Source organism: Somniosus microcephalus, chromosome 9, assembly GCF_052327205.1.
Source record: "Somniosus microcephalus isolate GS21.2 chromosome 9, FLI_Smic_1.0, whole genome shotgun sequence".
Lineage (NCBI taxonomy): Eukaryota > Metazoa > Chordata > Chondrichthyes > Squaliformes > Somniosidae > Somniosus > Somniosus microcephalus.
Window position 1 is genome coordinate 134,320,398 of NC_140995.1, and position 12,745 is coordinate 134,333,142.

The following is a 12,745-nucleotide window of genomic DNA, read 5'->3' on the forward strand; positions in this document are numbered from 1 at the left end:
TTTTTCAACATCACCTGTATGTGCTGAAATCTCTTTAAAAATGGATGACCCAGGAAGAATAAAGTTGTTTGGAGCTGCTGTCATTCTAAGAGGTAAAACATGTCATTAGGGCAGTGGCAACTTGACAATGCTATTACATTACCAATCATGTGATTAAAGGGAAAATTCAGCAACCCCATTTCCCAAAGGTGTGTGGGTTGGAGGTAAGGCTACAGCACTATAGCTGATTCTTCAACCCATGCACCATTTGAGCATATTGCCCCACTGGGAGCCTGGGATCAGTGAATTTACCCTTGTATCTAGCAGCGTTTACAAGTTTGATCAAAGGCCCTGCCAAGAAATGTTACCAGGAAATATCAGGGCTCAATTTTAACCCCCCGTGGGTTTCGGGTGGGCAGGGTGGTATGATGACTGCAGGCCTAAGTCTAAGGTCCAGGGTATTATAACTCCTAGGCCTCACCTGCATGGCACCAGTCAGCTGCCCGCCTGAAATGTGCGGAGATCAGCAGCTGGCCTGCGGGTGGGAGAAGATGCCATACGGCACCAAAGGAAGGCTTGCTGGCATGCAGGTAAGTCGCAGAGAGAGAGAGATTTGGGAGAGTCTCGCGGGGGTAGGTAGGGGGTAATCTACGGGAGGGAAGGCCGCGACTTTCCATTGTGGGTCTCAGTGGAGCACTTCTGTTCCTTCAGGCCCCACAATGGAAAGCTTTTTATGTACCTTGGAAGGCCTGTTCACCCTTCCTGGCTGCTGTCAACCTACCTTCACCTGGCGGGAGAGGCACGGCGGCTTTCCCGTTCAGGCCTGGGTTAAAATATATTCAGGGTCCCATTGACATAATAGGGCGCTGATTTGCATTAATTCACAAGGCTCCCGGTGTTTCAGCCATCTAACTGCAGTGAGCAGTTAAAATGGTAGCCAGTGCGATTACAACGGGAACATGGTAATACACAACGCTCCATTTTAAAGGTCCCCCACCCTGTTCCCACTGAGTGGAGTGGGTTAAAATCATCCCCTGTGTGTTGATAATATTTCCTAATGATGTTCGACTTGAGGATAAGGAGCCATATGTTCTGAAACACTCACTTAAAGGTCTGTTTTAGTCCAATGCATATTACCATTGCATTTTGTCAATATCTTGTAACTTCCTTTTTGAAAATATTGAATTCTAACCTTGTTCTTAACATTAAATATCTAGGCCGCCCAGCAGCCACCACCACCTTTGATAACAAGAATGGAGCTGTCCCAGCGCCTCTGGCAAAGGTATCGAAGAAATCTGTCTCTGATGATCTTGCTACAACTTTCAGCTCTCCGGCAGCATGGTTCCTAGTCGTGGCTTTGATTGTAACCTGGTCAGCAGTGGCCATTGTGATGTTTGACTTGATGGACTACAAGAGCCTTGTTGGTATGTAATACAATCCAAAAGAAGAATTACAGCATTTTTACAGATAAACTACAAAAATTAGTTAAAATATAATTTAATTGTTGCATATTATTCTACAAGTAGGTGCAAACATCTTCAATGTCTTTAAAAATTGTTCAAGCTGGTGGACAATTATTTTCATTTAAAACTGAGAAGATGGCTTTGACTTGACTGCTCACCTAGAATAGGACTGTATCACCAAAGTAAGCAAATTTCCTCAGACTGGCCAATATTTCCATTCTTGATATTGAGTTGAAATTTTCAGTACATTTGGTTTTTCAAAAAGCACAAAACAAAAAATGGAAATGACAAATATTGTAACAGTGGGTAGTGTTTCACTAGCTTGCTAATGCAATGGCAGAAATATCCCCTTCCACAATCTGTGAAGAAAAAGCATCAGGTGTGAACGTTTTACTTGTGATAACTAAACTAATCTGGAGCCAAAAATGGGCTTATTTTGTGCACTGTTTGGTTTATGTTTTAACCTGTTAGTGCACTTTCAATTTAAGATTCCTAAAAACAATCTTCACTTTTTCAAACTATTAGCTGCACAATAAGACTGTTTTGGTCACGTTGAATAAAATATTTTTTGCTTCAAAAAATGATCATATTGTAAAATATTATAGCTACCTTGTATGGCTTGAGATGAGGTGTTCTGTCCTAGACTTATATTTACTAAGTGAGGTATAGTGCAGTTCAGCAGGAATGTGCAACCTCTGGCACTCACTGGCCTTGCAACCCGAGTCTTATCCTCAGAAGCACACTGTCAGCTATCCCATTCTCTATAACTTCAATACAAGACATTAGGCTAGACATGCTAGCAGCTCATTTCAGGTAATACTAGAGGGATAGCATTGCCTGGCCCTGCCGTATATTTCAAATCTGACTCTGTGGAAGGTGTAAATGCAGGGGAGAGTAATTACTTGTTCACAAAGTCCTTTTTCCCCCAAATCTTACAACAATTAGTGGTTTCTAACAGAGAAACACGAGGGTAGAAATTGTGTGTTTTGGCCATTTTCTGGGTCCAAAATAGGTACCACAAAGTTGGGTTTTGCAGCACAATGCCCCGTGCCTGTATGGCACCGGAAATGTGCCCAGCACCATATTAGTTTAGGCGTTTGTTAGGCATCCCTGGTAACCACCTGTAACAAATGAAAGCATCATTAAAATATGTTAATAAAGGTCCTACGCCTGAATCAGGACACTTTTGTGAAATTGGTGTCAGTGCACGCCTGAAATGTCATTTCCTAAACCCTGCCCAGCAAATCACAGCAGGCCAGTCAGCCTTCACAGGTGCTATTTAAAGAGATTCTCACCTCCATTAAAGTGAGTCTCTGGTTAGTCATTTTAGGCTTCTAAGGTGGTTTAGGGTCAATTTTCTGGCTGTTATGACTCGTGTTTGAATGTGAAATTCTTTTGGAGAGAGAGGGCTGGATTTTCATTGAGGAGGCGGGTAGGAGGCGGGACTACAACTTTTGGGGTTGTAGTCCCGCCTCCATCGAGTTGTAGCCAACCCACGCGATTTTGACTTGATTGACCTTGTTGAGCCCGCCCAGCGGGCTCAGCAGGCCAATTAAGGGCCACTCGGCAACAGGTGACTTCACAGATTGATATTTCATCTGTCAAGACCTTTTGACAGATGAAATATCAGCGTTTGACAGCTGTTTGAAGCTGTCAAACACTGACAATCTGTACTCTAAGTTAATTCCTTCCTCTCAGGATGATTTAGAGATCTCTCTGGAACAGAAAGCTGAATGCTGCCATTTTTGACAGTTCACGGCCATTCTGCTTTCTGTGCCGGTGAGATGAGGGACTCCTGAGATCTGAAGGAAGGAAGGCTGTAAAGGTAAGTAAAACTTCTTTAAACACTTTGAACACACCAAACACACTCTGCACTCATGCACCCATCACTCACCTGAACACCGGACATCTCGACTCCTCCAAGCCCTTCAGCCCGACGGCCCACCTCGCTAACTTGGCGTGGTTTGGAGCTGTCGGGAATCCCACACTTCAAGAATGAAAATAGGGATTAGGATAAAAACTGCCTGTTAACTACCTGTTAACAGGCAGTTAATTGGCACTACTCCCCTTCCCGCCTCAGGGGGGCGGGTCCCAGTGCAGGTCGGGAACCTGCCTCCATTAAAACTGGCATGGAGGCGGGTTGGGGGCAGGATGGGTTTGTGCCCTCTGATTTCGGGATTTTAACCCCCCACATGCCTCCAATCCCGCCTCCACGGCCCAATGAAAATCCTGCCCAGAGTCTTTGGAGGTCTTGAACTCTTTCCCAAGAATTGGAGAACATGAGGATGCTGCTGGGCTTATCCTCAAGGCTGCCAGATCAGCAGGAAGAGCAGAAGCAAGGAAGGCAGCAAAGACCTGCAGATGCTACAAGAAGAGGGAGAAGGATGGGAGGGCATAGTAACAGTAATGGTTTGCAGCGTATGGTCTTCAGAAACAGAACATCAGACCTGAACCTCACAGAGTGTGTACAGTGGCTGTATTTCAACAGGGAGAGAGTGAATTACCTATGTTGGCCATTGGAGATAAAATTGGAACCCAACACCAAGGGATCCACTCTGGCTCCTTGCAAACTGCTTCTGGTGATATCAGCAACATCAACCAGTTTGCTGTGCTGTGCTTTCATACTGCACCAGCCCTCCATTCCATCGAGTGACAGGCTGACTGCTGAGGGACAAGGGGTGTATCTTCACCAACTAACTCACGACTACTATCAGGAACCTGGGCACTGACGCAGAGCTGTGATATGAGAGCCGTACAATGACAAGGATTCTGATTGAGCAAACCATTAGTGTCTTGAAACAATGGGGGTAATTTTAACCTAAAAGAAACGGGTGGTCTGGGGGCGTGTGGGATGTTAAAGTTTTAAAAATCGGAGTCCTGACCTGAACCCGCCTCCAACCCACCCACTTTCAGTTTTACTGGAGGCGGGATTGGGTCAGGCAGCCAATCCACTGCTAGGAGGCGGGTCGTGATCCCTCCCTCCATCCTCCGCAGGCCTACCCGCCCAGGGCCAGTCAACCTCTCAATCTAGCTGGTTGCAGGTGGGAAACAGAGGTTTCCCATTCAAATCAGACCCTGCTGTTAAATTCAGCAGGGTCTGTGGGAAACCCCTTCTCCCGGGTTTCCCAACCGCCTCGGAGCCCGCCCCCCAGCCCCCAGCCCCCAATCCACCTTCCCTATTAAAATTCAGCCCAATGCTTCTGCTGTCTGGACAGCTCAGGAGAAGCCCATCAGTACAGGCCAGAGTGAGTGTCAAGATTCATAATCATTTGCGCAGTTACAATTGGCCCAAAGTAATGAATCTGACTTTGATAGTCTGGCCATGGCTTGCACTGATGTCAAAAGAAGACCCACAGGGGCCAGCGGGGCCAGCAATGTGGAAACTGTACTGCTAGCCTGTAGAGGTGGGCTGAGGCTAGTCCACCTTTTCCTGCAGACTGATGCAAGACACTGGGCCAGATAGATGTGTCAGGGTATGCAGGGAAAGTTTTAGGGGGTGACTACTTCTGATCACTGGCATGGCATTGACCTCAGAGAGTTCCCACTATCTGAAATTACTAATCCTAATATGTCAAGGCAGAGGGGCGCTAGAGACTGTTAAATCTTATATCGAGGACTAAGGTAGGAGGTAGACTGCATTGGGAGCTATCAGCATTGTGGAAAAATATCCCACAAAAGTAAGTTAAACACTCCGAAGCCTTGGGAATGTCTCAGCACAGCATGGAGCATCTGAGCGAGCAGATAAAGCAAAGGGAGTGAAAGAACTAAAAAGGGACCACAAAGGCAAAGACATCTAATAGGCAGAAATACATTTATTACAAAGAGAACACCTAAGTGAATTGAAAGGCAAATGAGACAATTAAAAGCAAAACAGAACACTCAAGGGAAGTAATAATTAAAAGGGACATCAGACACAACTAAAATCACAATGGAATACATGAAATAAAAAAATTAAATTAAAAGGGATCAAGAGGAGAAATATAAAGAATAAGGCAAACAGCCAAGTGAATAGAACTAATATGGAAACCATGAGGTGTGTTTGCTGTGGATATTCACAAACAAGACAGCCAGATACAATAGAGGATGAAGATGTACAAAAACTGTTAGTTAATCAGTAAGCTTACAGAAAGAGTTATGGCCTTTAGAAGGCAAGGTACAGAACTTACAAGAGCAGACAGAAGGGGATGTTTTGTGGGCCTGTGGATAGTGTTAGATTCAGTAAGTTAATAATCTCAGGTAAGTGGTATGCCAGACTAGCATCATAAATCAAGAGTGAACCTTTAGAGATTGGAGCTGGAAACAAATACAATCAGGAACAGCAATGACATGACAGAGAGGAAAATGTTGAAGGAAGCCACAGAAATGGGGACATTGAATGGATTAATCTTGGCAACAGAAGCAAGAAAGGTAAGAAACCCTGGGAAGCTATTTAAGAGATTACTGTAGCAAACAGATACCAGGTACTGTCCAGAATTGGGTTCCAGAAGAAAGGATAGATCGAAAACCAGAGAGTTTGCAGGCCATGGAGAGATTGTAGTTCAAGAGATTCTTTGCTCAGGAAAGTGGATGGCTATATCTGTCATAAGGGATAACTGTCCTTTGTCACCCTACAGGATGGTGAGCCTTGAACTAGAGCAGTACATATTGAGGAAAGGTTAGAAGGGATACTGAAAGGCACGGGTGGGGACTCATTAGTTGATGTAGGGGTAAATTACATTTATATAAATAACTGGAAAGGTCAGTGAAATTGGAAGAGGCAGCTCAGAAATTACAGAATGAGTGAGATAAGATATGTAAGTGGACAAAACAATGGCAGATGTAAATTAATGCACATAAGCGTAAAGTTCTGCACATATGAAGAAAACATAGATGGCAGGTGTGCTCCATGAATGGTGTTGAAATAGCTAAGGATGAATCTGAAAGAGATGTAGGAGTCTTAGTAGTAGTCCAACCAATCCAAAGCAGCCACCAATTCAACTGACCTTCCTACTTTTGTATCGTCTGCGAATGTTACCACTTTACATTGACTTTCTGAATCCAGGTCATTTATTCAAATTAGAAATAGTAATGGTTCCAGCATTAGGCTCTGAGCCCCCCACTCAGTACTTCCTCCCACTCTGACATCATTCTTCTCATGAGTACTCTTTGTTGCCTGCCCTTTTCAGAGTTTAACTTAAATAGCCACAACTGTAAATTTAATTAATTGCCTTTCATGTAGGACTTTATCAAAAGCCAATAGGATGTTGAACTATGTAGTCAAAACAGTAGAATATAGGTCAGAGGAGGTAGTGATCAAATGTTCTCGTGCTTGGATAAGACTGCACTTTGAATTCCGCATCCAGAAACAAGAGACACATTTAAGTGCTGGAGGTAGTGCAAAAAAGAGATTCTAGGCTGATCTGTAATGCCAGGGATCTGAGTTATGAAGAAGGACTGGAGGAACTTGGGCTGTTCAGCCTAGAAAGGACATGCTGCGAGGTAATCTTAGAGAGGTATATATGATTGTTAAGGGTATAGAAAAAGTTAACCCAGAATATGACTTTACCTGAACACAGGTTCAAACTAGTAAAAGGTAATTCAGGATTCCTACTGGGAAATTCTGCTTCACACAGAGTGACCAACATGTGGAATAAACTTCCAGATAGAGTACTGGAGTCAAAAACTCTGGAATCATTTAAGTGACAATTGATGCTATAGTGGGGGACCTTAGGAGATCTCTGGGTGATTGAAATAAGATTGGTGAATGGCCTTCCTCACCCGTAATTATCTTGTGATCTAACTTCCAAATTAGAGCAGCTATTTACTTTTTGCTGCTACCGACACACAGTGCTCAGTGACATACAAAGAAACTCCTTCCTACCGACACACAGTGCTCAGTGACATACAAAGAAACTCCTTCCTACCGACACACGGTGCTCAGTGACATACAAAGAAACTCCTTCCTACCGACACACGGTGCTCAGTGACATACAAAGAAACTCCTTCCTACCGACACACGGTGCTCAGTGACATACAAAGAAACTCCTTCCTACCGACACACAGTGCTCAGTGACATACAAAGAAACTCCTTCCTACCGACACACGGTGCTCAGTGACATACAAAGAAACTCCTTCCTACCGACACACAGTGCTCAGTGACATACAAAGAAACTCCTTCCTACCGACACACGGTGCTCAGTGACATACAAAGAAACTCCTTCCTACCGACACACGGTGCTCAGTGACATACAAAGAAACTCCTTCCTACCGACACACGGTGCTCAGTGACATACAAAGAAACTCCTTCCTACCGACACACGGTGCTCAGTGACATACAAAGAAACTCTTTCTTACTGACACACAGTGCTCAGAGACAAACAATGAAACTCCTTCCAAGTGAAGGTTTTTGGTGTCCGAACAATAATGTTTAGTTGATTACTTTCCTGTTGGTGGCAACCTTGGAAAATAAATAAAGTATTAATACCTTTCTCCATATAATCAGTCTTTTTAAAATTGTGAAACAACTGTGGGGCACTATAATTTTCATAGAAATTTAATGACAAGTTAAAATATTTCCAACAATTGGTTGAAACAGCCGGCAGATAGAAATAATTCAGCTTTAAGGTACCTACTTCTGTGGAATTCCCGATAGTAAAGCCCAACCTACTGCTTTGTTCCAAATAAAGAGCTAACTGTAGTGGAGATTTTGTTTAATTGGGCCTGAAACTGTATTGAAATAGTACATTACAGCAACTAGAAAGTTCATCTTAGGATTGATGGTATCATAATCAAAGTTAATTTTAAACAAGTTCAATTTTGCAAATATAGTTCTGCATGTTGTGTAATATCAGCTGTCTAAATATGGTTGACTTAATTGACTGCCATTCTGTCGAGTAAAGCCTGACATGTATGACAGCAAGGTTTAATGCAGTTTTGGTCGCCTTATCTGAGGAAGGATGTTCTTGCCATGGAGGGAGTGCAGCGAAGATTCACCAGACTGATACCTGGGATGGCAGGAATGACGTATGAGGAGAGATTGGGTCGATTGGGCTTATACTCATTGGAGTTCAGAAGAATGAGAGGGGATCTCATTGAAATTTATAAAATTCTAACAGGACTAGACAGACTAGATGCTGGAGGGATGTTCCCGATGGCGGGGGAGTCCAGAACCAGGGGTCACAGTCTAAGGATAAGGGGTAAGCCATTTAGGATTGAAATGAGGAGGAATTTCTTCACCCAGAGAGTGGTGAACCTGTGGAATTCTCTACCACAGAAGGCAGTTGAGGCCAATTCATTAAATATATTCAAGAAGGAGTTAGATATATTTCTTAAGGCTAAAGGGATCAAGGGATATGGGGAGAAGGCAGGGACAGGGTACTGAATTTGGATGATCAGCCATGCTCTCATTGAATGGCGGAGCAGGCTTGAGGAGCTGAATGGCCTACTCCTGCTCCTATCTTCTATGTTTCTATGTTTAATCAGGAAAACCCAGTGTACATTTAATCAGATTTAATTCTCATTTCTGTTTATTGTACCTCACAAGAAAATCTTGTATCAGTAAGTGAGATTTATAATTAATAAGTATTCTTTGTTTTTATAACAATTGTCTTCTTTCTGATTTTAGACTTCACCACACTAGGTACTTGTGGTAAACCACTGTTTGTATTCCTGTTTGTCCTGTTTGTATTCCACTGTGTACATGCCTGGACATGCCTCGGCTGACTCCTCCCACAGGTCCTAGTATAAAGGTGACTGCTCCCCAGCCCTTAGTATCATGGACCGGTCGACCACGCGAGGCAGACCTCCATTCTGTTGTTAATAAAAGCCTTTAGTTACTCTTCTAACTCTCAGTCTTTTATGAGTAATCGATAGCGCATCAGTACTGACCCTCATAAATGTTTTATTTACAAAATGTGGTTCCTCTGCTGTTTCACCAAAACTCTTTAGGGTTCATGTATTTTTGAATGGGGTGGCATTTGCCCTAAAAAGGGTCTGCAGGAGAGATTCTTTGCAAAATAAAAAGTATATTCCCAATCCAGAAATGATTCGGTGGCATAGTGGTTAGCACTGTTGCCTCACAGCGCCAGGGACCCAGGTTCGAATCCGGCCTCGGGCAACTGTCTGTGTGGAGTTTGCACATTCTCCCCGTGTTTGCGTGGGTTTCCTCCGGGTGCTCCGGTTTCCTCCCACAGTCCAAAGATGTGTGGGTTAGGTTGATTGGCTATGATAAATTGACCCTTAGTGTTAGGGGGATTAAATACGTGGGGTTACGGGGATAGGGTGGGATATGTATTGGTGTAGGGGTTACGGGGATCGGGTGGGATATGTGTCGGTGCAGGCTCGATGGGCCGAAATGGCCTCTATCTGCACTGTGAGGTTTCTGTGGTTCTGTGATTCTGTGATTCATGTTGGATTACCACCCTGTGCTGACTTTGTTAGATAAATTTAGAAAATGAAAAATTCCAATAGTGTTCTCAGAAAAAAAATCTGTCCTTCCCCATGTGACAATCCAGGGTATCTGCGGTCAAATTCAGGATTGCATAACTGTGCTTATAGTGAATGGGGTTGGTCCTTGTGGATGATAATGGGGATAGAGTCGGCTACTGGTAAGGCTTTTCTGATTAATTTGTGCACTTTAATTAATATTGCCAGCAAATGATTTCTGAGCTTTTTTAATGGAAGTGAGTTGAGTTAGGAGTTAGCAGTATAATCAAAACAACAGCGATTTATATGGCTATCAGGCAGTGCTGCTTTAAAGGGCATGGTTGCTAATTATAAGACTGGCTCTAATAGATTAGCACATTTCAGTTAGTAGGATAATTGAGTTTGAGAGAAGCTGTTTTACTAATTGACATTTTTCTATTTACAGTATCGTAGCTGGGTAGTCAATTTATTTATAAAACACAATGAGCTTAATTTCATAACTTATTATGCTTAAGAGAGTTTTGAAGACATTGTAAATAACTATAGTTAATTAGGCCACACTCTGGTGATTTTAAGTGCTTCTTTGAGGCACTGTGCAAGAAGGAAAATAAGAGTGACTGAAACAGTAACACATTCATATCTAAGCAAACCTGTTCTTTGTATCTTTAATAAATGGGGATTATGCAACTATCCCATCTCATGGCAGCAAATGGATTCCAGTTACATAGAAACATAGAAGATAGGAGCAGGAGTAGGCCATTCGGCCCCTTGAGCCTGCTCCGCCATTCAATGCGATCATGGCTGATCATCCAAATTCAGTACTCTGTCCCTGCTTTCTCCCCATATCCCTTGATCCCTTTAGCCTTAAGAAATATATCCAACTCCTTCTTGAATATATTTAATGAATTGGCCTCTACTGCCTTCTGTGGTAGAGAATTCCACAGGTTCACCACTCTCTGGGTGAAGAAATTCCTCCTAATTTCTGTCCTAAATGGCTTACCCCTTATCTTTAGACTGTAACCCCTGGTTCTGGCCTCCCCGACCATCGGGAACATCCTTCCTGCATCTAGTCTATCCAGTCCTGTCAGAATTTTATAAGTTTCAATGAGATCCCCTCTCGTTCTTCTAAACTCCAGCGAGTATAAGCCCAATCGACCCAATCTCTCCTCATACATCATTCCTGCCATCCCAGGTATCAGCCTGGTGAATCTTCACTGAACTCCTTCCATGGCAAGAACATCCTTCCTCAGATAAGGTGACCAAAACTGCACACAATACTCAAGATGTGGTCTCACCAAGGCCCTGTACAACTGCAGCAAGACATCCTTGTTCCTGTACTCAAACCCTCTCGCTACGAAGGCCAACATACCATTTGCCTTCTTAACCGCCTGCTGCACCTGCATGCTTACCTTCAGTGACTAGTGCACAAGGACACCCAGGTCTCGTTGCACTTCCCCTTCTCCCAATCTATTGCCATTCAGTTAATAATCTGCCTTCCTGTTTTTGCCACCAAAGTGGATAACCTCACATTTACCCACATTATATTGCATCTGCCATGCTTCTACCCAATCACCCAACCTGTCCAAATCATCCTGGAGTTTCCCAGCATCCTCCTCACAGCACACACGCCTACCCAGCTTTGTGTCGTCTGCAAACTTGGAGATATTACAACTAGTTCCCTTGTCTAGATCATTAATATATATTGTGAATAGCTGGGGTCCAAGGACCGATCCCTGCGGTACCCCACTAGTCACTGCCTGCCACTCGGAAAAAGACCCGTTTATTCCAACTCTTTGCTTTCTATCTGCCAACCAGTTCTCTATCCAAGTCAATACCTTGCCCCCAATCCCATGTGCCTTAACTTTACATGCTAATTTCTTATGCGGGACCTTATCGAAAGCCTTTTGAAAGTCCAAAAACAACACATCCACTGGTTCTCCCTTATCTATTTTACCAGTTACATCCTCAAAAAATTCCAGTAGATTAGTCAAGCATGATTTACCTTTTGTAAATCCATGTTGACTTTGTCCGATCCTGTCACTGTTTTCCAAGTGCTCTGCTATTACATCTTTTATAATGGACTCGAGCATTTTCCCCACTACCAATGTCAGGCTTACCGGTTTGTAATTCTCCATTTTCTCTCTACCACCTATTTTGAATAGTGGGGTAACATTAGCTACCCTCCAATCCATGGGTACTCTTCCAGATTCCATCGAATGTTGGAAGATGATCAGCAATGCATCTACTATTTCAAGGGCCACTTCCTTAAGTACCCTAGGATGTAGATTATCAGGCACTGGGGATTTATCGGCCTTCAATCCCGTCAATTTCCCTAACACCATTTCCCTACAAATACTGATTTCTTTCAGTTCCTCCCTTTCATCAGACCCTATGTTCCCCGACATCTCTGGGAGGTTATTTGTGTCCTCCTTTGTGAAGACAGAACCAAAATATGTATTTAATTGGTCAGCCATTTCTTTGTTCCCCATTATAAATTCCCCTGATTCTGACTGCAAAGGACCTACGCTTGACTTCACCAATCTTTTTCTCTTCACATATCTATAAAAGCTTTTACAGTCAGTTTTTATGTTCCTTGCAAGCTTACTCTCATATTCTATTGTCCCCTTCTTCATTAATCCCTTTGTCCTCCTTTGTTGAATCCTAAACTGCTCCCAATCCTCAGGTTTACTGCTTTTTCTGGCCAATTTATATGTCCTCTCCTTGGATCTTATGCTATCCCTAATTTCCCTTGTTAGCCATGGTTGAGTCACCTTTTTTGTTTTATTTTTATGCCAAACTGGGATGAACAAATTCTGTAGTTCATCCATGTGGTCTTTGAATGTTTGCCATTGCCTATCCACCGTCAACCCTTTCAGTGACATTCCCCAATCAATCCTACC

The 12,745-nt window shown here is 43.2% G+C and overlaps 1 protein-coding gene across 50 annotated transcripts in view; it reads left to right on the forward strand.

Annotated features, from left to right (window-relative positions):
• The window catches only part of trdn (triadin), a 732,832-nt gene that overhangs the window by 54,958 nt on the left and 665,129 nt on the right, over positions 1–12,745 (forward strand). For all 50 annotated transcript variants that reach the window (XM_085997256.1, XM_085997227.1, XM_085997243.1 and 47 more), the window contains exon 2: positions 1,197–1,403. In XM_085997256.1, coding sequence (XP_085853382.1) covers positions 1,197–1,403 — 207 coding nt within the window. The remainder of the gene's footprint in view (positions 1–1,196; positions 1,404–12,745) is intronic.